Source organism: Callorhinus ursinus, unplaced genomic scaffold (genome assembly GCF_003265705.2).
Source record: "Callorhinus ursinus isolate GAN/ISIS: 27379988/994484 unplaced genomic scaffold, GSC_fseal_2.0 scaffold8, whole genome shotgun sequence".
Lineage (NCBI taxonomy): Eukaryota > Metazoa > Chordata > Mammalia > Carnivora > Otariidae > Callorhinus > Callorhinus ursinus.
Window position 1 is genome coordinate 30,160,558 of NW_027397070.1, and position 24,583 is coordinate 30,185,140.

Consider the following 24,583-nt stretch of genomic DNA (forward strand, 5'->3'; position numbering starts at 1 on the left):
TCATTAAAACATGAATTTTTCAAAACAACTATACTTTTGCCCGTAGGAAGGAATTTTACAGAAGCTACAGAGAAGTGTGGAGCAAGAAGAAAATAAATGGAAAGTTAAGGTTGATGAATCACAGAAGACTATTAAACAGGTATCTAAAAAAGCATAGAGCAAGTAGTTCTCAAGAGTGTGGGCCCTGGATCCAGCAGCATCAGGAACCTGGAAACTTGTTAGAAATGCTCGTTCTTGGTCCCCACCCAAGATTTTCTGAATCTGAAACTCTGTGGGAACAGCAGTCTGTGTTTTAAAGAGCTTCCACAACTGATTCTAATGCCCACCCAAGTTTGAGAATCAGTAGTTTAGGGTGTGATTTAAGGTAGTGATCTAGAATGTAAAATGCTTTGGAAGTTGTAGAACTACTGTGTGATAAAATAAGGCAAAGAATTTGGGGTTCAGAGCAAGCTTTGCAATGTTGATATGTGACCCATGATATAGTATTCAAGAAAAAGTTAATGAGTCCTTCTGTTCATGTGATCTGAATGTTCTTGGGCAGTCCTAATTTTTCTCCTATTTACTTGGCTGTGGTAAAGAGTGTCATCTGTGTGGTAGTCATCTTTGTATGGTGACAAATGGTAACTAGACTTACTTTGGGGATCATTTTGTAATGTATGAAAGTATAGAATCACTATAATGTACGCCTGAAACTAACAGGATATGATATGCCAATTATACTTTAATAAAAATATAATAAAGGGAAAGTAAAGAGTGTCCTCTGTTGCTCACTTGTTTTCCTGGGCCAACCTGTGCAGAATTTAGCATTGCTGGTGGTATTCTATGTTAATGCATTTGGGGATTAAATACAGCCAGTTAGTAGTTGGTGGTTAAGAAAAAAAAAAAAAGCACTTCTAGCTGGGCCTTAATATAATATCATGCCAATGGGTAGGTTTTGACGACAATTTAAATCAAGTTAAATGTCTTGCTTTCATTTTCAGGGTCTTTTGAAACTCAGTGTGGTTTTAAAATGAGATGCATTTCAAAACCTCTGAAGAGTCTGATTAAAATTCTACAAGATAGAAGCTCTGTATTCTTGATTTACTTGGTCATATAATTGTTTCACATTTCAGATGCAGTTGTCATTCACATCTTCAGAACAAGAGCTAGAGCAATTAAGAAGAGAAAATAAAGACATTGAAAATGTATGTTATTTCATCGCTTGACTTACAACCTGTGGACTCATTTTTAGCATTAAGCATTGTCTTAAGATCTGTGTTTTAAGATTTCTTTAATGATGCACTTGTTACGCTTATCTTCGGTAGTGTTTGAGACGATACTGTGTTATATTTTTAAGTGTAATAACTTTCCATTGTTGGGGAGCATCATGAAAGGAATTCTTAAATGTGTTAACTTTTCCTTCTTTGTTGCATTGCTAGCTGAGAAGAGAACGAGAGCATTTGGAAATGGAACTAGAGAAGGCAGAAATTGAACGATCTACCTATGTTACAGAAGTCAGAGAGGTACTTAGAATTTTTTTGATTTTGCTTCTCAGTTTAAGTTTATAATAATGATAAAATATTTCAGTACAAGTTGTTTGTGGCAGAGCTTCCAAGTAGCATACAAAACATGGGATATCATAAGGAGATCAATCTTAAACTCTAAACTTCATTGCAGCTGAAAGATCTGTTGACTGAATTGCAGAAAAAACTTGATGATTCATATTCTGAAGCAGTAAGACAGAATGAAGAGCTAAATTTGGTAAGAAGCTTGTTCTCCACTGGGTATCAAGTAGGCTCTGAAAACACTTGTGTTGACATGTGGAGAAACCATCCAAACCTTTTCTCCTTGCTAACATCTTTAGCTTGGCATTTTTGTAAGTTTAAGATAATCTTTGTATTCTGATGACTCCTAAGATGATCTTTCTTTTCTTGACTAAGATGATCCTTCTTTTCTTAGCTCCTAACAATGGCATGTTTGGCTTGCAACTCTTTTCCAGAAAGAAATTCATGTTTTATAAAACCTAATTCCTTGGACAGCATTATTTTTAGTGAATAAAGAAGTGAAACAAATAGATAAAGATTGCCTAAATTGTGAAGACTCTCTTCTCAGAGTTATGATAGTTAACTGGACCTCATTTTCTAACCTGGAAGAAAATTATTGAAGGTTGAAGATGCGTATTCCTCATTCAAGGGCAATAATTCATTCCAGCTTCTTAATTTAACTGGTCTTTCTATAGATTATAGATAACAAAAAGCTTGTGAAATTCTTTCTCATCAGCATAACATTTAGAACATAGTAATTCTAAAACTTATAACTAAGGTTAGCTAAATGCCTTATAATGACATAGAGTACCCTGTATTCCCATTCTTAAAATTTCTGGAAATTTACACTCCTCCTGGCAAGTTTAGCTGTTAGATAAATATGACTAGCTCATTGTATGTTTCAAGCAATCATTTTGTCTTTCTATGACTGAAAAATTGTTACAACACATGACTAAATTGAAAGTATCTGAATAAACTCTAGGAAGATTATAGTTAGTTTTCTCCTTACCCCAAGTTAACCCTGCCTAGTTTGGAACTTTCTTAGTACTGCTGTGTGTACTAAGAAAGAAAACTTCTTAACTCATTCATTTGTAGTTGGTCTTCTGTATTATGGCAGTGATTTATGGGAATGAGTTTTCAGGGTAGGGCTCTTTGAAAAGTACACATAGAGCCCCCCCTCTTATTTTTGAAATAAAATTTTGGTTTTACTTATCTTCATTTTATTTAATTGAATCATTGCCACTGCAATGTGTGACTAGTTTTATTATACGTATGCTTATATATTGCACACATCAGGACTGTGATTAGGCCGTAGCTATAAGCTATAAGCCTTACCCTGTAATGTGTTTTTAAAAAGTCATTTTTAACTCCATTTGTTGGAGATTTTACTTTTAACTTTGGTGCTTGGTCAAAGCTGACCCCAGTGGTAGCATCAGACCCATAGGATTATGGTTGAGTTCAGCCTAATGTTCTCTTTGTATTTTTGCCTCTTTACTTCTGTTAAGGGGCCATTTTAAATGGTATTTGTTTCTTATTTTTGCCTTGAATTTGTAATCTTTGTTTTAGTCTTTCTGTTTGTTTGCTCAGGATAACTCTTGCCACATTTTAAGATAAAATAATTTTGTTTGCTTATATAATACATTGTATGTTTGGGGGTCAAAGGAATAATTCTCTGATGTACTAAAGAGAGTTAAGTGAAAGAACAAAAACTGAAGCATTTGGGTATTTAGATAGAGTTCCCCAAATAAAATTTCCAAATGGAATGTCCCTCACTAATTCCTTCTCCAGTTTGAAAGGTTAGTATCTTATATCTCTCCCTTTTGGATCTCCAGAAACTGTTTGGGATGGTATGCCTGTCGGTGTGAGGCAAAATCAATTAACTTGATGAATTTAATAAGAAAGTTATTGTCAGTGTAGTCCATTTCCCTCATTCATATTTAATTGGAGCATTTATCATGAGAAGAGGCATTATATATTGGCACTAGAGCTTATAGAACTTTATAACTGGATAAATTGGTTCTTGAGAATTGTATCTTAAGATATCGCTTTAACATAACATGATAAAATAAAAAAAAAAAAGACCGCTTTTTGTATAATTAGGCCCTTGTGGTCTTGCACTGATCTCTTTAGTGATGTTTTAAAGGATGATCAGCATTTAAATTTTTGAAGTTTCATTTTATTGGATTGTAATCTTCCATTTAATGTCTTAAAATATTACACAATTGACTGTTAACTGTATAAGTCAGAAGACCTTAAAAAACTAAATAGTAAAATTTCTGGCTACTTGCCTTTTAATTTAAAATATGAATGAAGTACTTTATGAATAGTGAATAGTAATACTTTTAAAAGGCACTTTACTGGAATGTGATGGTTTTATTTTTACATTTACAGTTTTCTACTCTGAACCCTCGTTTGTTTCTGTAGCTTTTCTTATATTTAGCTTTCCAGATGGGAACCTCCATTGCTTAGCTTTTCTATACATCTGGTGCAGCATATTGGCTAATCCACTGTGCATAATCACTGTTAGCAATCCCATTCTTTCTCATTCATTCTTCTAGAGGTCTCAGCACAATCAAAGAAGGATGCAAATTAAGTTAATTGTGGTGTTCCTTTATTTTTACAGTTAAAGACACAGTTAAATGAAACACTCACAAAGCTTAGAACTGAACAAAGTGAAAGACAGAAGGTAGCTGGTGACTTGCATAAGGTAAGACACTGCTTGTCTTGAAGATGCCATATCATCATGCTATGTTGTGCCTTGAATCTTAAGTAAACATACTGCAAATTCTGGATTTTTTTTTTTTGCATATTAATGTGTTTATAAATTTAAGATGTTTGTTCTACAATTGCATTTTTTGAACTAAACTTTTTGGCTTGTTTTTCAATTGTTCTTAATTTGCTTCATTATTTCAACACATGTATATAAGTAATTGTTTTATAAAGTATAGATTAAGTTTTAAATGCAATTGAAGGTACTCTTTTTTAAAAATTTGGTTACATCCATGTATTGTTTTGTTGGGCTTTTCTTATGTAGTTGCTTACAAAATATGTTTCTTTTGATTTTTATAGATTCAAAATGTGTAGACCTTTGATGTTTCAGAAATTTGTTCCTTTCATTTATTTCTTTGTGGAAATATACTTCTTAATCTCATGTATAAATGGGGAGTTTTTAAGATTACATTTCTTACTCTCTACATTAGGATGGCAAGTTATTTGTAATTCTGTTTTTAGATAGTTTCAATAGTGCAAGTCACATATGCTTAACAAAGCTGCTTTAGAGCTATGATTGTGTTTGTGGGAGTCATTAGCAAAACAAATAGTCGCTTTTTTAAAAGTTGAAAGAAATATTTTTGTTTTGTATGATACAGCTTCTAATTGTTACGTAAAAGTCTAGGAATCCATTAAGAGTACGTTTAGCATGATGAAAAAATAAGTGTAGGAATCCAGAATTGCTTCAAATTATTTTGGCGTTACTGTTAACCAGTAGATAAAATGTGAACTCAGGATGTTTGTTTCAGAACTCAGGATGTTTGTTTCAGAAGTAGGTTCATGATACATTGTCAAGGATGAGCAATCTGACTTACTTTGATAGGTGATTTTAATTTTTGACCTCTTGATCAAAATATAAAACATGCAGTTCCATGTCTCAGGTATTAAGGATATTAAACAGGTGCTCAAAGATATGGATGTACCATGTTATTTATGATTGCTAATGCAACAGTAGAAGACAGTGACTGCCCCTTATCTGTAGACCAGAAATACTGTGCAACACTTGATTAGAAATGTACATAAATATTTATTGATATAAAAAGTTAACAAAATACTTTGTAAAACAAGCAAGTATAAAATAGGTATGTTAAAAGCCCATTTATATGAAATTTTCTGCCCAAATTTTCTGCTAGCACTTGTATGTATATAAGAGGGATCTGGACAAGAGGGTCAGAGCAAAGCCACTATTTAGGATTTGTGGGGCATATATGGTTTCTCTCACATACCCTTCTTTGTGTGTTTAACACAACCCTTTAAAAATGTGAAAACCCCTCTTAGCTTGTGAGCTATACAAAAACAGGCTGTGGCCACATTTGGCTGATGCGTGATCTAGACTAATGTTAACCTAAATATCAACTGTGGCTATTTCTTCTTTTAATTTCTTTATACGTTTTTCTCTGTTGTTTGAACTTTTTAAAACAGCATATGTTTTTATAATCTGGTCAAGGAGGAAACTTTTAATTTTGGAGGAAAAAACTGAATAGATTGGCTTTCCATTGTATTTTTTTTTTTTTTAAAGACACATTTATTCAGCGTCATGATCAGACTATTACATTTAGCAATCAACAGCATGGGTGCAAAAAAAAAAAAAATCTACATTAAAACCCTTTGTTGGAATGCTTTACACTTTCCACAGAACAGAAACTAAAATAACCTGTTATACAATTAGTCACAAATACAGTCCTCGAGTTTTTTGCCCATACACATGAGTATTGTCTCAAACATGTCTTCTTTGTAGCAGCTAGGCCCTGTCACCACTGTGCTTGGCTGAGTTCACAAATCTGTTGTAACCTGTAGCTTCCCTGTCACTTCTCTGGCTCTCCTCTCCTGCTAAGCTTTGTTTCCTGGCAGTAATTAAAACCTTCTGCCGCTGCCATAGCTACTGCTGCTGCTGGAACCACCATAGCCACCTTGGTTTCGTGGTTTGGCCAAGTATTGGCCTCCACCACCATAGGGGCCAGAGCTCCTGCCTCCAAAATTTCCTCCTTTCATGGGTCCAAAATTTGAGGATTGATTGTTGTAATTGCCAAAACCATTGTAGCTTCCACCACCTCCAAAGTTGCTTCCATCATTACCAAATCCGTTATAGCCATCCCCACTGCCACCATATCCACCACCACCTCGACTGCCACCAAAGCCACCTCGACCACTGAAGTTCCCTCCACGACCAAAGTTGTCATTCCCACCAAAACCACCTCCACGACCACCACCAAAGTTTCCAGAACCACTTCGACCTCTTTGGCTGGATGAAGCACTAGCCATCTCTTGCTTAGATAGGGCTTTCCTTACTTCACAGTTGTGGCCATTCACAGTATGGTATTTTTGAATGACAATCTTGTCTACAGAGTCATGGTCATCAAATGTTACAAAAGCAAAACCTCTCTTTTTGCCACTGCCTTGGTCAGTCATGATCTCGATCTCTTCAATTTTCCCATACTGTTCAAAATAATCTCTTAGGTGATGTTCTTCAGTGTCTTCTTTAATGCCACCAACACAAATCTTTCTCACAGTTAAGTGGGCACCAGGTCTTTGAGAATCTTCTCTTGAGACAGCCCTCTTTGGTTCCACAACTCTTCCATCCACCTTGTGTGGCCTTGCGTTCATGGCTGCATCCACCTCCTCCACAGTGGCATACGTGACAAACCCAAAGCCTCTGGAGCGCTTGGTGTTTGGATCTCTCATTACCACACAGTCCGTAAGCGTTCCCCATTGCTCAGAATGGCTCCTCAGACTCTCATCGGTTGTTTCAAAGCTCAAACCTCCGATGAAGAGCTTCCGCAACTGTTCAGGCTCTTTGGGAGACTCTGACTTAGACGTGACGGCGGTGGGAGGGGAGACTTAAACGATGCTTACTCTGCGGCGTCCACGGGCAGAAAAGCGGCTTTCCATTGTATTTTGAGATGAGCTTTAATCTTGTAAAAAATATGTAAGAAAATCACTTTTTTTTTTTTTTTCCCTCGTAATACTCCATTGTAGTATTTAGAGGCTACCACGTTGCTTTCCTTACAGGCTCAACAGTCGCTGGATCTTATCCAGTCAAAAATCGTAAAAGCTGCTGGAGACACTACTGTTATTGAGAATAGTGATGTTTCCCCAGAAATGGTATGCATTTTCTTTTACCCCAGATCTCTAGCTAATTACCTTGTAAATTACATGAAGAATAAAAATGTGCTAGATCTGTTTCTGACTAAAAAATAATGCCTTTGTAATGTACTTCCATCAGTTATGTTGCATTCTTACTGAAGGTCATCTTTTCTTCCAGATATTTTATCTCTGAAATGCACTGTTTTTATTAATGTTTGTTTTCACTTTAGCTTGTAAGATAGTACATTAATTGTAATGTTTGTGTTGGAAGTATTATGGTATATTGCTGAAGAATGTGGACTTTGTTAGACTGCCCGTGCTTGAATCCTGACTCTGCTACTTAGTAGCTGTGTGACTCTGGACAACTTTCTGTAGCCTCTCTGTGCTTTGGTTGCCCCATCTGTGAAAGGCACTGATAATAGTACCAATCCTGTAAGGATTGTTGATGGGAATAAATGAGTTACTATCTAAAACACTTAGAATAGTGCGTAGCACTTAAAATAGTGCTGCCTAGCACTTCGGGCTCAAGATATGTGAACTTTTACTGTTACAAATGTGCTCTCCTTTGGTGTCTGGCAGATTTTTTTTTTCTGAAAGGAGAAATGGATTTACAACTACTAAATCAGGGTCTAGATTTTTGCCTTTGTTGGCCTAGTGACATAATATAGCTTTCTTTGGTGCAATCTAATTTGCATCACTAGATAGCAAATACTGTTTCTGTATGTGGTTTTTGTTAATTTTTATGTCATTTTCAAGATTTTTCATGTTTGTATTTAAAACAAAATACTTTCTGTTTTAGGTTGCAAATGCCTTTTCCTCATGTTTGGAGTTTTTTTTTTATCACTTTCCTCTTCTTTTTAGGAGTCTTCTGAGAAGGAGACAATGTCTGTAAGTCTAAATCAGACTGTCACCCAGTTACAGCAGTTGCTTCAGGCAGTAAACCAACAGCTCACAAAGGAGAAAGAACACTACCAGGTATTAGGTAAGAATAACTGAAGTACTGTTGTCTGTTTACGGCTGGTTGACAGAGTGTATGTGAGTGTATTTGTAGTGGGGGTTTACCAGGACTATGGGAGCTCCCATTCCCCTCCTGGAAGTAGTCCCTCTTTCTTTCTCTCAGCACCTGCAGATGACAGCTTTAGCTTTCTTGGAGTTTTATTTCCATTTCTTTCATATTTTGGTCTTGCAGCTTGGAGCGGGGAAAACCTTTTGTTTTTGCCTCCTTTGACCTTCTTAAAAAACATACTCTCTTGTGACTTGTTTACCTAGGTTTTGTTGGATAATATGGGCAACTACTTCTTTAGTTGATCCTGATCTTAGTTCGGGTAAAGTGTCTGTGTGATTTTTTCTTTTTTTTTTTTCGTAATGACTTGGCAAAATAAAATGACTGTAATGTTTTTACTGATGGTAGATGCTGAATTGAAAATCAAGTCATCACAATTTCTTTAAATTGGAAACTGAGTTTTTACTTAAGTCTGCTTGTAAGGTAATCAAAGAAATCCTATTTTTTAACTCCTAAAGTGAGAGTCTTAATTGAAGACAAATAAACCTATCATTAAACAAACCATATTATGAAATTTTATTGCCCTCCAGATATATTAGGTGTCCTGGAAAAGTTGGATGGATTGCCATTTTGGTTATAGGGGCATTCTATCTCACTTTTATAGAATGATTGTCATCTCGTCTGCCTTAGCATAAACTCTCCTTTAAAATGCTATTCAGGTCAGTTAGCTCCACAAGATTTTGTAGACAAAGCCAGCTCATTCTATTAACCTGTCCGCAAAAATAATTATACCTTAATCTTTTATCCTTGGTAAGCTAACCTCTCCATTGCCTGTAGTTAAACTTCTGCCACATTACTTCCCTTCTCTAAATTAGTAAATAATCTGCTTCCTGCATCACTGGTAACTCTCTTTTCCATGTCTTCAGCCTTACTCTCTTCCCTGCACATGCTCCTTCTGTTCAGTCTTGAAAACCTGCTCTAATGTCTTATTTTAACCTTTCTTCAGGTTACCACCTTAATTTTTTTTTCTTAAGATTTCATTTATTTATTTTGACAGAGAACAAGAGAGGGAACACAAGCAGGGGGGGAATGGAAGAGGGAGAAGCAGGCTTCCTGATGAGCAGAGAGCCAGCCCGATGCGGGGCTCGATCCCAGGACCCTGGGATCATGACCTGAGCCGAAGGCAGACGCTTAACAACTGAGCCACCCAGGCACCCCTCACCTTAATTTTTTTTTTTACATCACTGTTTAACAGAGATTCTTAAAATAAGAAACTATTCTCATAATATCTACTTCTTTAATTGCTATTAACAGCTCCATGTACTCTAGAATGCCATTCCAATGAAAACTTTTTTGCTGAGGTCATTAGTGATTTCCTGATACGGAAAGTATAAGAAAGTATAAATTTCCAGTATAAGAGACTGAAAGTAGTTATGAAATATGCTAAATAGGCTGAAGTCAGTCCATAGGCCTTGGTGTGATAAGGAAAGTGCTTCATTTCTGAGAGCCTAAAAAATTGTAAGATTACTTATTACCCCATGCCTTTCAACCTTGTCGGTAATATCTCTCCAGCATCTCATAGGTGTTCTTTAATAATTCTTTTTCTTCCCAAACACGTGTCTGCTCATATTAAGTCTTAGGAACCTATTTCCACATTGGTCGTCTTCCTATTAAATTTGAGACTTATACTGATTATTGGTAGTATAACACTTTTATTTTTCAGATTTTTTCTTCCTGATTTATGAAATTGTAGCAACTTGTTAAGTATGTATATCCTGGCAACACAGCTAAAACTGAACTGTTGTTTGGCAGGCAGCTCCCCTAAGTGATAACTCTTTGGTCAGCTAATGAATGTAAGTCCAAGTTTGGCAGGTGAGAAGGTGGTTGAGCATCAGCAGTGCAATGTGAAGGGCAGAATGGGTTGGATAGAATGGATTGTCTGAAGACAGGGTCTACTAGGCACTTGAGAACTCTTTCTTCTATAGGTTCTACCCGGCATTGGCAGTGGTAACCCCTCCCTACAGATTCCTTGGTTCCCGCAGCCTTCTTTGTTTTGTTTTGGTTTTTTTTTAAAGATTTTATTTATTTATTTGAGAGAGAGTGAGAGAGAGCATGAGAGGAGAGGGTCAGAAGGAGAAGCAGACTCCCTTCTGAGCAGGGAGCCCGATGTGGGACTTGATCCAGGGACTCTGGGATCATGACCTGAGCTGAAGGCAGTTGCTTAACCAACTCAGCCACCCAGGTGCCCCCACAGCCTTCTTTGTACCCTTTAAATGTTTGTTACCCGGAGCCTGCTTCTCCCTCTCCCTCTGCCTGCCACTCCGCCTGCTTGTGCTCTCTGACAAAAAGTAAATAAAATCTTTAAAAAAAAAAAAATAGGGGCACCTGGGTGGCTCAGATGGTTAAGCAACTGCCTTCGGCTCAGGTCATGATCCCGGAGTCCTGGGATCGAGTCCCACATCGGGCTCCCTGCTCAGCAGGGAGTCTGCTTCTCCCTCTGACCCTCTTCCCTCTCATGCTCTCTATCTCTCATTCTCTCTCTCTCAAATAAATAAAATCTTAAAAAATAAAATAAATTTTTGTTACCCAGTTTTGAACTTCAGCCATCATTTTTGCTTGATACATTCTCCGTCTTGTGAATTCATTTACTTATTTCTTTTTAGGGGGGTGGGGTGGTGGGAAGGGACAGAGCGGGGAGGGAGAGCAAGAATCTTAAGCAGGCCCAATGCCCATTGCGGAACCTGACACAGGGCTCCATCTCACGACCCTGAGATCACGACCTGAGCTGAAATCAGGAGTCTGATACTCAACAACCTGAGTCAACCAGGCACCCCTCTTGCGAATTCTTTTAAAACTAGTACCTGTATTGGATGAGAAAAACAAACAAACAAAAAAAACCTACTACTACCTAATGATTAAATTGGAAATATAGCTGGTTTAATCATCGAAATGTGGGTAATAGGCTAATATCTGATGTCAGGAAACTTACTTCTTTTTAGTATATACCACAAATACATATGAATTGCTTAAAATAATGCTATACATATTTGATAAGGGAAAAACAGTTTTTGAAAGGCAAAAATGGGATGATGATATGCAGTTATTTAGTTTTCTAAATCCTAATATTCATTACTTAGCATTTCTCTGAGCTGTAGGGGGTATATGTATTGATCTTATATCCTTAATTTGTAAGACCTTAACCTTTCTTTTCTTTTGGAAGTCTTCCTATCCATCTCTTATCCCTCCACCCCAAAAAAAGAAGATTGTCACCTCTTCCCTTCCTTTGTATGAATTAAGATACTTTTTTCTTTTTTTTAAGCTTTGGACTAACAACACTAGTACTTGATAGTATGCTTTTTTTTGTTCCCAGATATCTATTTTTCCTTATGTTTCTTTCATATTTGCTTGCCTTCTAAGTGTTCAAACTGTATGTCTGACCATATCAGAAGATTTCATTACTCCATTCTGTTTGGGCTGCTATAACAAAAATGCCATAGACTGGGTGGCTTAAATAACATTTATTTCTGACAGTCCGTGCATGGCAGAAGGGGCAAGGGAGCTCTCTGGGCTCCCTTTTAGAAGGACACTAGTCCCATTCATGATGGTGGAGTCTTCCAAAGGCCCCACTTCCAAATGCCATTACACTGGGGGGTTAGAATTTCAGTATATGAATTGGGGTGGGCACAAACATTCATACCATAACACTCAGGTTCTCTTCCCTTGGAACCAGTTTATGGAATCCTATGGAGGGAAGAGGTTTATTTTAACAGCACTTTATGAGTATCCCACTAAGCTTGAGCAGGCTTCTGACTTGTGGTCATTTGCTTAATCTTCACAACAACCCAGGGCAGTGGGTAGGTAGGTGGTATTATTTGGTTTTTTATTCCATTTTACAACAGACCCACAGAGGTTCTGTAGTTTGCCCAAGGTCATGCAACTCGTAACTGGGTGGATTTAAATTGTGGTGGTCTTTGCCCAACGCCTGCACTCTTAATCAGTACTTTTCTTCTCTAATTCAGGCATTCTGTGCCCTGACCTCTTTTTCTTGCTTTTTTTTTCCTCCTCATTCTGTCTAATCCTTCGTTGCCAGCCTCTTAACCGTTTGTTTTGTCAAGTGTGACTGTGTCCTAAAGTTGGTATTTTGTCAGTAGTGAGTTGGAGAGGCTCTTAATGTTATCCAGAAAAAATTGAGGTGAAGTTTTATGTATGTGTTTTGTATGTATTTGCTCTCCCTATTCCATGTGACCAATAGATTTTTTTTATGATGTTGTCCCTCGTTTCTGAAAGATGTTCTTTTATAGCGGTACTGAAGTATAAGGATTAGTGTTCCAGATAAAAACTAGCTTTTATTTCTACACTTTACACTTGGCTATCACGTAGCTCAGGCTTTCATTTTCCGTGGTGTGTTTACATAGCACTCAATAGCGTCCTGTACCAGTGGGCTGTGTACACTTTCTGATCCACCGTTAATCTTATTCTTAATTAGAGAACATGATAGCCAGTGATAACTTGGCTTTTTCCACTTTCTCATTCTTTTCTCCTCAACTTTTTATTTTGAAAAAGTTCACACATAAAAGTTGAAAGAATAGTGCAACACTCGCACATCCTTCACCTGCTTCATCTCTTTCCATGTATATATGTATTTGGTTAATGTCAAACCTTTTGAAAGTGACTTTCAGATACGACATTTTATCCTTAAGCACTTGGGAATGCATCTCTGAAGAACAAAAGCATTCTCTTACAAATCCATAGAACCACTATCACATCTAAACAAAACCAGTAGTTACATAAAATTATCCATTATTAAACCCATGTTCAAGTTCCCCAGGTATACCGCAAGTATTTTTTAGCTATTTTTCCAAACCAGGATCCAGTCAGAATTTATATGTTGCATTTGGTTAAGTCTTTTTTTAGTCTCTCTAATGACTTTTGAAGCTTAATTTCTTATAGTCATTTTATCTGACTTGGAAAGCTTCCCATGACCTCAGAAAATTTCTGTCTGAAACTTTATTCATGGGGGGAGAGTTGTAAATTTCAGTGCTACTCACTTTATTAGCTTTATATTTTCTTGAGAAGAACTAATAAAAATGGATTCCCAATGTTCTCTTAAATTTTCTAATAGTATTTTTAAATCCCCACATTATTCTGTTTGGTTTGAGGTTTTCACTCATATTTTTAAATCCACCTCAAAAGCTTCTGAATCCTGTGATTTCTCTCTTGTTTTTGATTACCATTAGTATAATTGCTTTGATCCTAGTTGAAAGAGCCATGCTAGATCAAATAGAATATGTATTTTTGGTGTTTGACAAATGTCTTCTGATTGCCTTTTGTTTCTTGTTTTAAAATGAATTTCTTTCTTTCTGATCTTTTACAGAGTGAAGTAACTGGGAAACTGTTCATTCAAGGATAACAGAAGGCATTGTATTATATTTTGCCAAATTAAAGCCTTATTTATGTTTTCACCCTTTCTACTTTGTCAGAAACACTGAACAGAGTTTTGTCTTTTCTAATCCTTGTTAGACTACTGATTTAAAGAGAGAAAAAAAAAAAGCCAACTCTGTAGACACCTTCAGAGTTTAGTTTTATAATAAAAACTGTTTGAATAATTAGACCTTTACATTCCTGAAGATAAAATAAACATGTAATCTTTTATCTTATTTTGCTCAATAAAATTGTTCAGAAGATCAAAAGTGGTAAAGACAATATAAAATTTAACATTTTAATACTGATGTTGTACACTGTTTTACTTAACATTTTGGGGAGTAACTGCCTCTGACTTCAAGAAAACACTTTTTTGTTGCTAATGTAATCCGTTTTTTGTAATGGCGTCAGCAAATAAAGGGATGCTTATTATTCAAACTTGCTCTAATTTTCATTGCGCTTTAACAGATCTCATTAGCCATACAGATCAACATAATTTAGAACACAGTGATTAATTGCAGCTCTTGGACAAGGTAAGATAGGCATTGTTGTTCTAGAGCTTCTGTATGGGGGGTTCTGGGTCATGTGCTGTGCACTTTGTGCAGCAGTGCTGTGCGCCACAGAAAGGGGGAGGCAGGAATCCAGTATTCAGACCCACTACTCCAGCTTCAGGTGGAAGGGCTCTGCTTTTACACTTACTGTTCTTAACTAATGATAGTGTCCTTGTCAGGCACTGTGTTACACAGTTTGCACGTTATTTTTTGTTGAAGAGAGTTTTTTTCTTCATTTTATTTTTATTTTTTAAATCTTATTTTATTATGTTAATCACCATACATTACATCATTAGTTTTTGATGTAGTGATCCATGATTCATTGTTGCATATAACACCCAGTGTTCCATGCAGTATGTGCCCTCTTTAATACCCATCACCAGGCTAACCCATTCCCCCACCCCCCTCCCCTCTAGAACCCTCAGTTTGTTTTTCAGAGTCCATTGTCTCTCATGGTTCGTCTCCCCCTCCGATTTCCCCCCCTTCATTCTTCCCCTCTTACTATCTTCTTCTTCTTTTTTTTTTAACATATAATATATTATTTGTTTCAGAGGTACAGGTCTGTGATTCAACAGTCTTGCACAATTCACAGCGCTCACCATAGCACATACCCTCCCCAATGTCCATCACCCAACCACCCCATCCCTCTCACCCCCCACCACTCCAGTAACTCTCAAATTGTTTCCTGAGATTAAGAATTCCTTTTAATAATTTGATTATTATTTAATTAACCACTGAAAGCTGTCTTGTGCCATTGAATATAAAAGTGCCTGTTAGGCCATAGTGTGGTCTCCTTGCTATTTCAGTAATGCTTCTGCTTAAAATAGCTCTCTTCTCTTGGATATCAGTCCTGGCTTGCTTCTTCACCATCTTGAAATCTGTTAGAATGTCCTCTTTCTCATCAGGTCTTTCTTGACCATCCAGTATCCCCCTCTGCCTCCCTATCGACCTACCTATTTTTATTATAATGTCTATAGCCTCCAGTATATACTTGGTCATACCTCTTCCTCCCACCAGAAAGTAGCTCCATGAGGGCAGGAATCCTCTCTTCTATTCTTTGCTTTTTCCCCAGTCCCGAGCAAGTGCCTGACACTTGTGCTCAGGTACTGAAAGGAATGAATGGATAAAATTCATTTTTGTAGTTTGAGAATTATCTGAAGTGGTGCCGTTTCATATCATCCCGTGTACAACCAGATAGTATTTCTTATTTATTATTTTTTAAAGATTTTGAGCAGGGAGCCCGACGCGGGGCTCGATCCCAGGACCCTGGGATCATGACCTGAGCTGAAGGCAGATGCTTAACAACTGAGCTACCCAGGCGCCCCCACCAGATAGTATTTCTAAAGTATGTAGAGATAAACTGAAGAGGCTGCTCATGGCCACTGATGACTGGCTGAGGATTTGGACTACCCCAGGCCTTGCTGCTTTCAGCAAACCACTGGAAAATTGATCTGAAGGCCAGATACCGTATCATCATCATCATCATCATCATCTCTCAATCTTTTTCCTTGACTATTGCCTATAAAGATACCCATGTCTTTGCCATCTGAAAAAAGCAAACAGAAATCCCACCGTTCTTTTGCCATTCTCTTTCATAGCTTAGTTCCTCAGAAGAAATGTGTAATTGTATTATTTTTCAACCTCTTCGTATGTTTGAATTTTTAAGAAATTAAAATAATTTTTAAATTATTAAGAATTCAGTCCAATCTCTTATTGTGTCCCCCTCCCTCAATATCCCAACCAAATACACATTCATCTTTTTGCCTGTGATGTGGCAGGAAGTTCACAACATGGCCTGTTCCAATTTGGGACAGTTTTAAAATTGTCTCTTCCATCCTCAACTGTCCACCTTTCCCTAGTGTGTTATAAGCAGATCGTTGAGAGAGGAAAGGGGCATCCAGAGAGAGTTCTGTGCTCTCTGTCTCTAGTGACTCCCCTTGCCACTACTGTAGCCAGTTGAGGCAGGAAGCCCTAAGAAAATTACTCAGGTTGAGGAGAACCAACAGGGAGGGGAGAATGACCAATGCACAATGTTCACAAAATCAGGCATGTGTTGTAACAAGATCTATTCTAATGGATTTCAGTGTAACAGTGCCAAAAGCTCGCTGATGGGGTTTCAGACTCCATGTGGCAATTAATCTGTAATTATAACATGTTGAGTTTTGCTCTTGTGTCTGAGAATATCCACAGTGGTCTGAAATGGATGCTGCTCTGTTTTCCAATAATGTATCTGGATACAGAGGCCAGATTTTCTTTGTATACTTCAACCCAGACAGCATACCACAGCAGATTGCACGCAGAAGCAGTTGGCTTCCATTAGGCCAGATAGTAAAGAAATTTGCGAACATGTAAAGTAATGCAGTTTTCTCACTACATCCTTTTGGTTGGTTTTATTTTGGAAAATGACATTACATTTCACGAAAACATGTTTATTATGTTGTTTTAAAATAAATGAACATTTAAATTTTTTCTTGGTTTGAATTTCTACTGCACTGAATATTATAGAAATAACAAAAAAGCTTTTGAAAGTGTAAAGGATTTCTGAGACCAAAAATTTTAGAGCTGCTGGTCTTAGCGTGTTGGTTTTTTCCCCCAACACTGGGGAACTCTGTCAGCACTTTCTTACTGTATTTTGTTTTATATTTAATTCATTTATTAATGAATTAAAAATGATAAAAAACATTTCAGTCTTTTTTTTTGTTTATTTTGTTGCACTTTGCCAATTTCTTGTTCCTAAATTTATTTTCATTTCTTGTTTTCTAATTCATTTTAGACTGTAAGTTCTCTGTACTTCTTTGCATCCCACAGATTTTGATATGTGGGGATTTTGTTGTCTTTCAGTTCTTAATTTTAAGAAATCGTAAGATTTTAAACATACAGAAAATCATGGAAAATAATGGAAAAAAACCTATGTATCCTCTCAGTATCAAATATTAACGTTTTGTCCTACTTGAGGTTTTTTTAAATAAAACATAAGGTACAGTTTAAATAGCTGTGTACCCCTCCCTGGTCCCATTTCCCTCCCTCTCCGGAGGCGTAGCCACTGCACCAAAGGGGATGTTTATCATTTAATTTCATGGTGTTATGCAATTAACATATATAAGTGTACCAGAAACCATGAATTTCACGTTTTTGAACTTTATTTTATATAATCATTCTGCTATTTGCTTTATTTGCTCAATATTAGCTTTAAAATTTATACATGGAGCTTTTCTTCATTTTTAACTGTGGATATGCCATAAGTTATTTGGTATATTCCTCTAAGGGACATTTAAAATATCACCAATTTATGAAAATTTTATGTAAATTTATTTTTATTTCCTTTAAGAGATTATTTTTTTGGAGTGTGTATTTTTCACATCATGGATTTCTTTTTTTCTTTTGAGAGAGAGAAAGCGAGAAGGGGAGGGGCGGAGGGAGAGAGAATCTTGAGCAGGCTCCGTGTCCATGCAGAGCCCAATGTGGGGCTTGACCTCACGACCCTGAGATCACGATCTGATCAGAAATCAAGAGTCAAGGATGCTTAACTGACTGAGCCATCCAGGCGGCCAACATCATGGATTTTTTAAGTGTTGTTTCCTAATACTGCATTTGGTCTGTGAATATGACTTGTATGACACCAATTTCCCGAATTTGTGGAGACTTTAGAAGAAAGAAATTAAAAACAAAAACCAAAAATCATTTAGCTTTGGTTTAGAATAAAAGGATCTATCAGCAAGAATGCTAAGCTTTGGCAGGAAATGATTTCATTAAATGAAGTAATTTGAAATCTCAAATTACTTTACCAGGCTAGTTCTTATCCTCTTCAGTTAGAAAATGAGAAAGAATTGGGTAATATTATTTTCTGGTGATCTCAGGAACACAGGAAACAGAGTCAAAGAGGTGGGTAAGATCTTATTTACATTTATGCATTCTCTTGCTATGAAGAAGTCACGAGTTTTTGAATTAAGAGCAGGTTCTTTCTGAGCTATTCAGTACAGAGTTCTTGGGATTTCATTCATTGCCAAAATACAGAGTTTCTGTTTATTCATTTCAAAATCTCTAAAACATGGTATTGTTGTAATCCATAGATGATAGTTGTAGGAAATGGAAATTCGTTCTTACTTACGTTGATGGATTGTGTTGATAAACATGGTTGATAACCATATCTCCATATCTAAATTGTGCAGGCTTTTCAGCCCTGGGCATCTAGTTTTTCTCCTTGCTTAGCTGTGCAAATAATAAAACAATATGGCTCTAGTAAATTCTAACAAATGGAACAATGAATTTTCTTCCAATTCCTTGGTTGCCAGTGGTCAATATTTTTAAATATTCCAAGCAAGTGAAGAGAATGGATATTTTCTTTCTTTTTTTTTTTTTAAGATTTTATTTATTTGACAGAGACACAGCAAGAACACAAGCATGGGGAGCAGGAGAGGGAGAAGCAGGCTGCCTGCGGAGCAAGGAGCCCGACATGGGGCTCGATCCCAGGACCCTGGGATCACGACCTGAGCCGAAGGCAGACACTTAACGACTGAGCCACCCAGGCGCCCCAGAGAATGGATATTTTCTATTTGTTAAATTGTTGATTGATACATTCCTGCCATGTTTCCGGTGTATTAGGTCTGAGATGGGGCTCAAGAATTTGCAGTTTGGAATGAGTTTCAAGTGATGCTGATGTGGGTTTGGTGACCACACTTGGAAATATGCATTATGGTTTTTAATTTTCTTTTCTTTTGCAGTTTCTTGTCAAATGAGTGTTCTTATTTTTGAACATTGCTAAATATTAATTATTTTTATATCCTCTTTATAATTTCTACAAATTCGAGGAGCTGGAGAGAGATTGCAGCGTGTCAGCCTACTACATTGAAAACAGAATTCTCCCAAAACTTAAAAACGATGTAAAGTGATAATTGGTGGTTTTCTTGGTGTTTCTTGATATTTCCAGGTTATGCCACACAAGGAGTATTTTTTTAAAAAACAAGTTTATCTGGTGAATTTCTCTATCCCCACTACTCCAAACCTGAATGTGCATGAATGTTATTCTTCATATTGACTGTTAGAATTTTTCTCTCCTTAAAGGAAGAATCAGTTGGAATAAAGATTGAGACCTTGACTCCTATAAAGTTGATTATGGCTCTATAATAAATTACCACAAACTTAGAGGCTTCAAACAATACAAACTTACTGTCTTACAGTACTGGAGGCTAGAAGAACCAAATCAATTTCAGTGGACTAAAGGTGTCAGCAGGGTTGGTTCCTTCCAGAGGCTGTCGAGGAGAATCTGTTCCCTTGCCTTTTCTGGCTTCTGGGGGCTCCTGCATTCCTTGGCTGGTGAGCAGCCCTTGCTTTTATCATTCCAAACACTTGCTTCTCTTGTCACATCTAATTCCTCCATTGGTCTTCTTGCCTTCCTTCTATGGGGCCCCTTGTGAGTATATTGAAGGCCCACCTGGATAATCCAGGATCATCTTCCCATCTCAAAATCCTTAATCCCAGCTGCAGGCGCCCCTTGCCATGTAACATCACATAGTCACAGATTCTGGGGATTAGGATGTGGCTGTCTTGGGGGGAGGGGCATTATTAAAATGACTGCAACTCCAAAGACCTTCATCTCTTTCACACCTATGACCACACCTTGAACCTTGTAATTATTCTCCAGCATCCTATCCTCTGATACAATCCCCACATCATTCTAGATCTCTTGGCCTCTAAATGCCACTGTTCCTGTTCATTTGCCCTTATGGAGGCCTTAGCCCCTTGACAGCATTTGAAAAAAAGTTACAATGCCTATTGACTTTATTCCTTTCTCTATGGTCCATCATCTTTTCAGTTCTTTTTGATAAACTAAGTTCCATTACCCTGTCCCTCACACACACCCAGCAAAGAGCTCTAAATCTGAAAAAAGTGGAAGCAAATGTGTGAAGTGGTGAGATTCTGAAATCTGCAGGACTGAAAATGGAAGATGGAAATGGTGCTACTGCTTTTAATTCCCATGTCCACTCTGATGTCATATAAGGGTTCAGAGTTAGCAACAAGTTAAGAGGATTTTTCAGAGATTGCTCTACTTGTGCTGTGAGTCACACCACCAGAGGTAGAAATAGATGGTGGGTGGAGGGGCTCCTTCATCTTCAGTCAAGAGGGAAGGCCTTCAATGGGCCCGTCTATAGAGCTTGTAATGCATCCTCTGCATTTGGAAAACAGTGGACTGGGGAATGACTCCTGGAAAATCCAAAGGCCAAAAGGTGGTTGCGTTGATGGCAGGTTAGAGGAGAGGTGGTTATGCTGAATGGCTTGCATTACCCACATTTTTCAGAATGAAAGATTTATGTGGATATCTGCGATGGGCCAGACAGGAGGCACAGGAGGGAGAAAGCCAGTGGGATTGTCTTGGATTCTGTCCAGAGGGACCATCGGAAGGAGGAAAAGACCTCAGCAGACAAAAGCTAAAGGTACCACCCGCTGCCTGCGAGTTGAGGAAGAAGTAAGCAGCAAGTTGGAATAGAGATGCTCTTGCCCTCAAGGCAAGTGTAGGTGAGAGAGATCTCCATGGCTGGGAATGCAGGATCAGGTTGATGGAGTCACACCAAAGAGCTCACATCCCAGAGTCAGTGCTTGGAGGAGAGCTGTGCAGAAGCATACTGGGTGGGCAAGAAATCATCTTAGTTTAGCCCCTGGGGCTTCTTTGTTCCCACAGCATGTTATAGCCTCATAGCATGGTCCCACATACAGCACAGCTATTTACCCCTGAGTTGTGGTGGGAGAGTGGGACGCCATGTGTGCAGTGCCCTGGGTGATGTTAATCTTCCTCCGTCCCATGGTGAACTAGATCAGCCTCATAGAGTAAACACTTGCAAGGGGCTGGCACGTGCACTGAGGTGAGTCTGAGGCGGGGGAATTGGGTCCTTGTTGCCCGGAAACCAGTTTAGATCCTTTGAGCACCATCTCTCATCCTAATTTATTGGTTGGTTTTATTCTAATTTTGGTTCCAGTGTTAGGATTTTCTACAGATCTCAACAGGAAGTAGCTTCTTGGTGTTGGACCATATCAAGTTTAAGCCCATTCCTTCTTGGCTTCACTTCTCAGGTGCTTTTTGTTTGCTTGTTTGCTTTTTGGCTAGGAATAAAGGCACTTCCTGTGAATATGGGTATGCTACAATATGTTTATGGCAGATGTGTGACTTTTATTCATTCAACAAGTTTTTATTCTAAGTCTTCTAGAAGGTCTGGGGCTAGGACACGGCAGAGAACAAGAGATTTGGTGGTATCTTCACAGAGCTCAGGGGGCCCCACAGAGTTATAAATCATGGAAACTCCTGTGGGAGGTCCACTGAGCCAAATCAGGGATGGCTCTCAGGAGAACATAATGTCTAAACTAAGGGCTGAAGCGGGAGGCACAGGCAAAGAAGGGACTGTAGAGTGGGGGCTGGCAGAGTGGGAGGAGGGGCTGAAGCAGGAGGTAGAGGAGATGGTGACGGATAATGTTAGGTGAGTTTCCACCTTCATCTAAGTGATTCTGTCCTATTGTTGAGCAGATACATGATAATGATAAGATAGTTCTGTCCATAAAGTTTCACTCTTAGAGCGTTTCTGAGTGAGAACCAGCACATCCATCATGGCACTCATTTTTGGAATGTGAATTAGGAATCAAGACTCAGCTTAAACATACCTTAGTCAGTTTGGGTTCCTATAACAAAATGCCATACACTGGGTGGCTTAAAGACAAATTTATTTCTCGTAATTCTAGAGGTTAGAAGTTGGAGATCAGCGTGCCAGCATGGTGGAGTGAGAGGTTCCTGGTCACAGATTTCTCATTGTGTCCCCACATGGTGGAAGTGATGGGCAAGGGAGCTCTCTGGGGCCTCTTTCATAAGGCACCAATCCCATTCATGATGGCTCCTTCCTTATAGCCTAGTTACCTCCTACAGGTCCCACCTCCTGATACCATCACCTGGGGGTGAGATTTCAACTTACGAATTTTGAGAGGACACATTCAGACCATAGCAAGCATAATCTACTCTGAAACTTTTCTGAGCATATGTGGTCTGTCCACTTAACAGCTACACCCAACCTCCTCTCCTTTGCTGCCTCCCACTATAGAGGCTGAAAGGCCAAATACTCACTTTTCCAGCTTCTCTTGCAGCTAAGGGTGGTGATGTAACCCAGATCTGGGCTGTGAACCCTAAGTAGATGTCTACAGGAGGGGCTTCTAGGAAAGCAAAATCTCATTTGAGTCAAAAAGAAGAAAGAAGAGGAACACCTGAGCTGATCTAGCCCTTTTGCCTTTTCTCTTTAACCTGCCTTGAACACGGACACAATGGCTAGAGATGCAGCAGTCATCTTGTGGCATGTAGGACAAACCAAAGAAATAGCGGAAAAAGAAACCCGCAGATCTTTGAAACTGACCTACCCCGTAACTTCTCATCTCCAGACTTCTGAGTATGTTTAAAATAACAACAACAGGGGCACCTGGGTGGCTCAGTCATTAAACATCTGCCTTCAGCTCAGGTCATGATCCCAGGGTCCTGGGATCGAGCCCCGCATCGGGCTCCCTGCTCCGCCGGAAGCCTGCTTCTCCCTCTCCCTCTGCCTGCCGCTCCCCCTGTTTGTGCTCTCTCTGTCAAATAAATAAAAAAATCTTTAAAAAAAATAACAAAACACCAATTATGTTCAAACCACTATAGTGATTTGCAGCAAAAATCAATCATAATTGTTACACAATGCTGGGCAGAACCTAGTAGTCCTTCCTCTGAATTTCCGTCTTACCTGTTGTACTGTTTTCCTTTCCATTATCCCTGAGTATTATTTTTGGTTTGTCTGTCTGACTTTCCCAATACTGAGAGGTCCTTGGGGTCAGGGACTATCTTACCATTTGGATGACCCCAAAGCTATTACAGTGCCTGGCACAGGATAGCTGCTTAGGACTATTTTCTCAAATGAGTGAAGGATGGAATGAGCGATGTGGCTATGTGGGGATGGTGTGGGCAAGGAGACATACATGAGTGGTGGTGAGGCCGGTGGAGAGGTTGGAGCAGTAAGAATCCAGGCAAGAGGCAACGAGACCCCGAGCTAAAGCAGGATGATGCAGATGAGAAAGGACGGAGTCAGGGCTTACCCAGGAGGCAGAAGGGACAGGACCTGGTTAGGGCTTGGGGAAGGGGAAGGGCTCTAAGATGGCCGAGAGCTCTTCAGTGCCCGTTGGTTTTGGGTTACTCAGACATGTGGGTGCCTTAGTCATCTCGTCTGAAAAATAGGGATAATAGGAATGCACACGTGGGTTTGTTGTAGGAGGCAAATGACAGCGTGTGTAAACTGCTTGTAAGAGTGCCTGGCACATTGTAAGTGTGCGATACATGTTATCAGTTGTCACCATCGTCATCTGTCGATAATGGGGCAGGAAAGCAAGAAAGGAGGCAGGGTGTTGAAAGAGAGGAGGGTGAGGATGAGCAGGAAGGGTGGGGGTTCAGGAGGAATGAGGAGGAAGACCCAAGTAGCTAGCAGTGACTTTAAGATATTCAGCAGCTTCTTGGTCTCAGCCGCTGGAAAGAAAGACTTTATTTAAAGTGGGACTGAAAGTCATTTAATGAGCTCAAAAGGAATGGGATTAGGTAGAGCCTGCTTTTATTCAAGACTTGTGTCAACTGGTTATGCTGCTTTGATTATTGTTTTAAACATGTCCCAGAGGGCTTGGGGTAAGAAATGAAGAGTGGATGATGCTCATTTTTAATGTGAAGAGTTGTAAGCTATTCTGGGGCACAGTAGGAATCTCGGGAGGGTTGTGCCTAACAGATTTTTGAAAAATTAATGAAGCCTAAGAGCAAGAATAACATAAGAGGCACCGTGCGAGGGCCATTAGCCTCGAGGCAGTGGAGGACCCTGTGTGATCAGGCAGTGCAAAATGGTGGGAGGGCAACCATGCTCTTGCTGATGGTACCAGGGGCCTTTGATTAGGTTACAAGGGAACAACGACAAAAGCTCCACTTACTGCATGTGTAAGAGGGTCCAGTATTTTACACGTTCCTCTAATCCTCTTGATTTCCCTGCAAGAGTGAGTTGTTATTATTATGCCCATTTTAAGAATGAGAAAACCGAGGATTGACGAGATTAAAGAACATTTCCAAGATCCACCAACCAGGAAGAGGTAGAACCAGGATTGAAACAAGGTCTGGCCAAGGTTTGGCCGTTTTCTTTTCACTGTGTTGGAGCTCGTGACACTGCTGCTCAGGAATTTTATTGGAGGAGTTCTTGCCTCTG

At 38.7% G+C, this 24,583-nt stretch overlaps 1 protein-coding gene across 9 annotated transcripts in view; it reads left to right on the forward strand.

Moving 5' to 3' along the window:
• KTN1 (kinectin 1) overlaps positions 1-14,238 on the forward strand; it is a 117,384-nt gene extending 103,146 nt beyond the window's left edge. For 4 of the 9 annotated variants that reach the window (XM_025869979.2, XM_025869977.2, XM_025869981.2 and 1 more), the window contains 9 exons: positions 47-139; positions 1,113-1,184; positions 1,419-1,502; positions 1,657-1,740; positions 4,147-4,230; positions 7,302-7,394; positions 8,238-8,358; positions 8,788-8,862; positions 13,754-14,238. In XM_025869979.2, the coding sequence (XP_025725764.1) occupies positions 47-139; positions 1,113-1,184; positions 1,419-1,502; positions 1,657-1,740; positions 4,147-4,230; positions 7,302-7,394; positions 8,238-8,358; positions 8,788-8,825 (669 nt within the window). In that variant the 3' untranslated portion in view covers positions 8,826-8,862; positions 13,754-14,238. The remainder of the gene's footprint in view (positions 1-46; positions 140-1,112; positions 1,185-1,418; positions 1,503-1,656; positions 1,741-4,146; positions 4,231-7,301; positions 7,395-8,237; positions 8,359-8,787; positions 8,863-13,753) is intronic. The other 5 variants (XM_025869980.2, XM_025869984.2, XM_025869983.2 and 2 more) reach the window with 2 other exon arrangements.
• Positions 14,239-24,583: the final 10,345 nt, after the last annotated feature.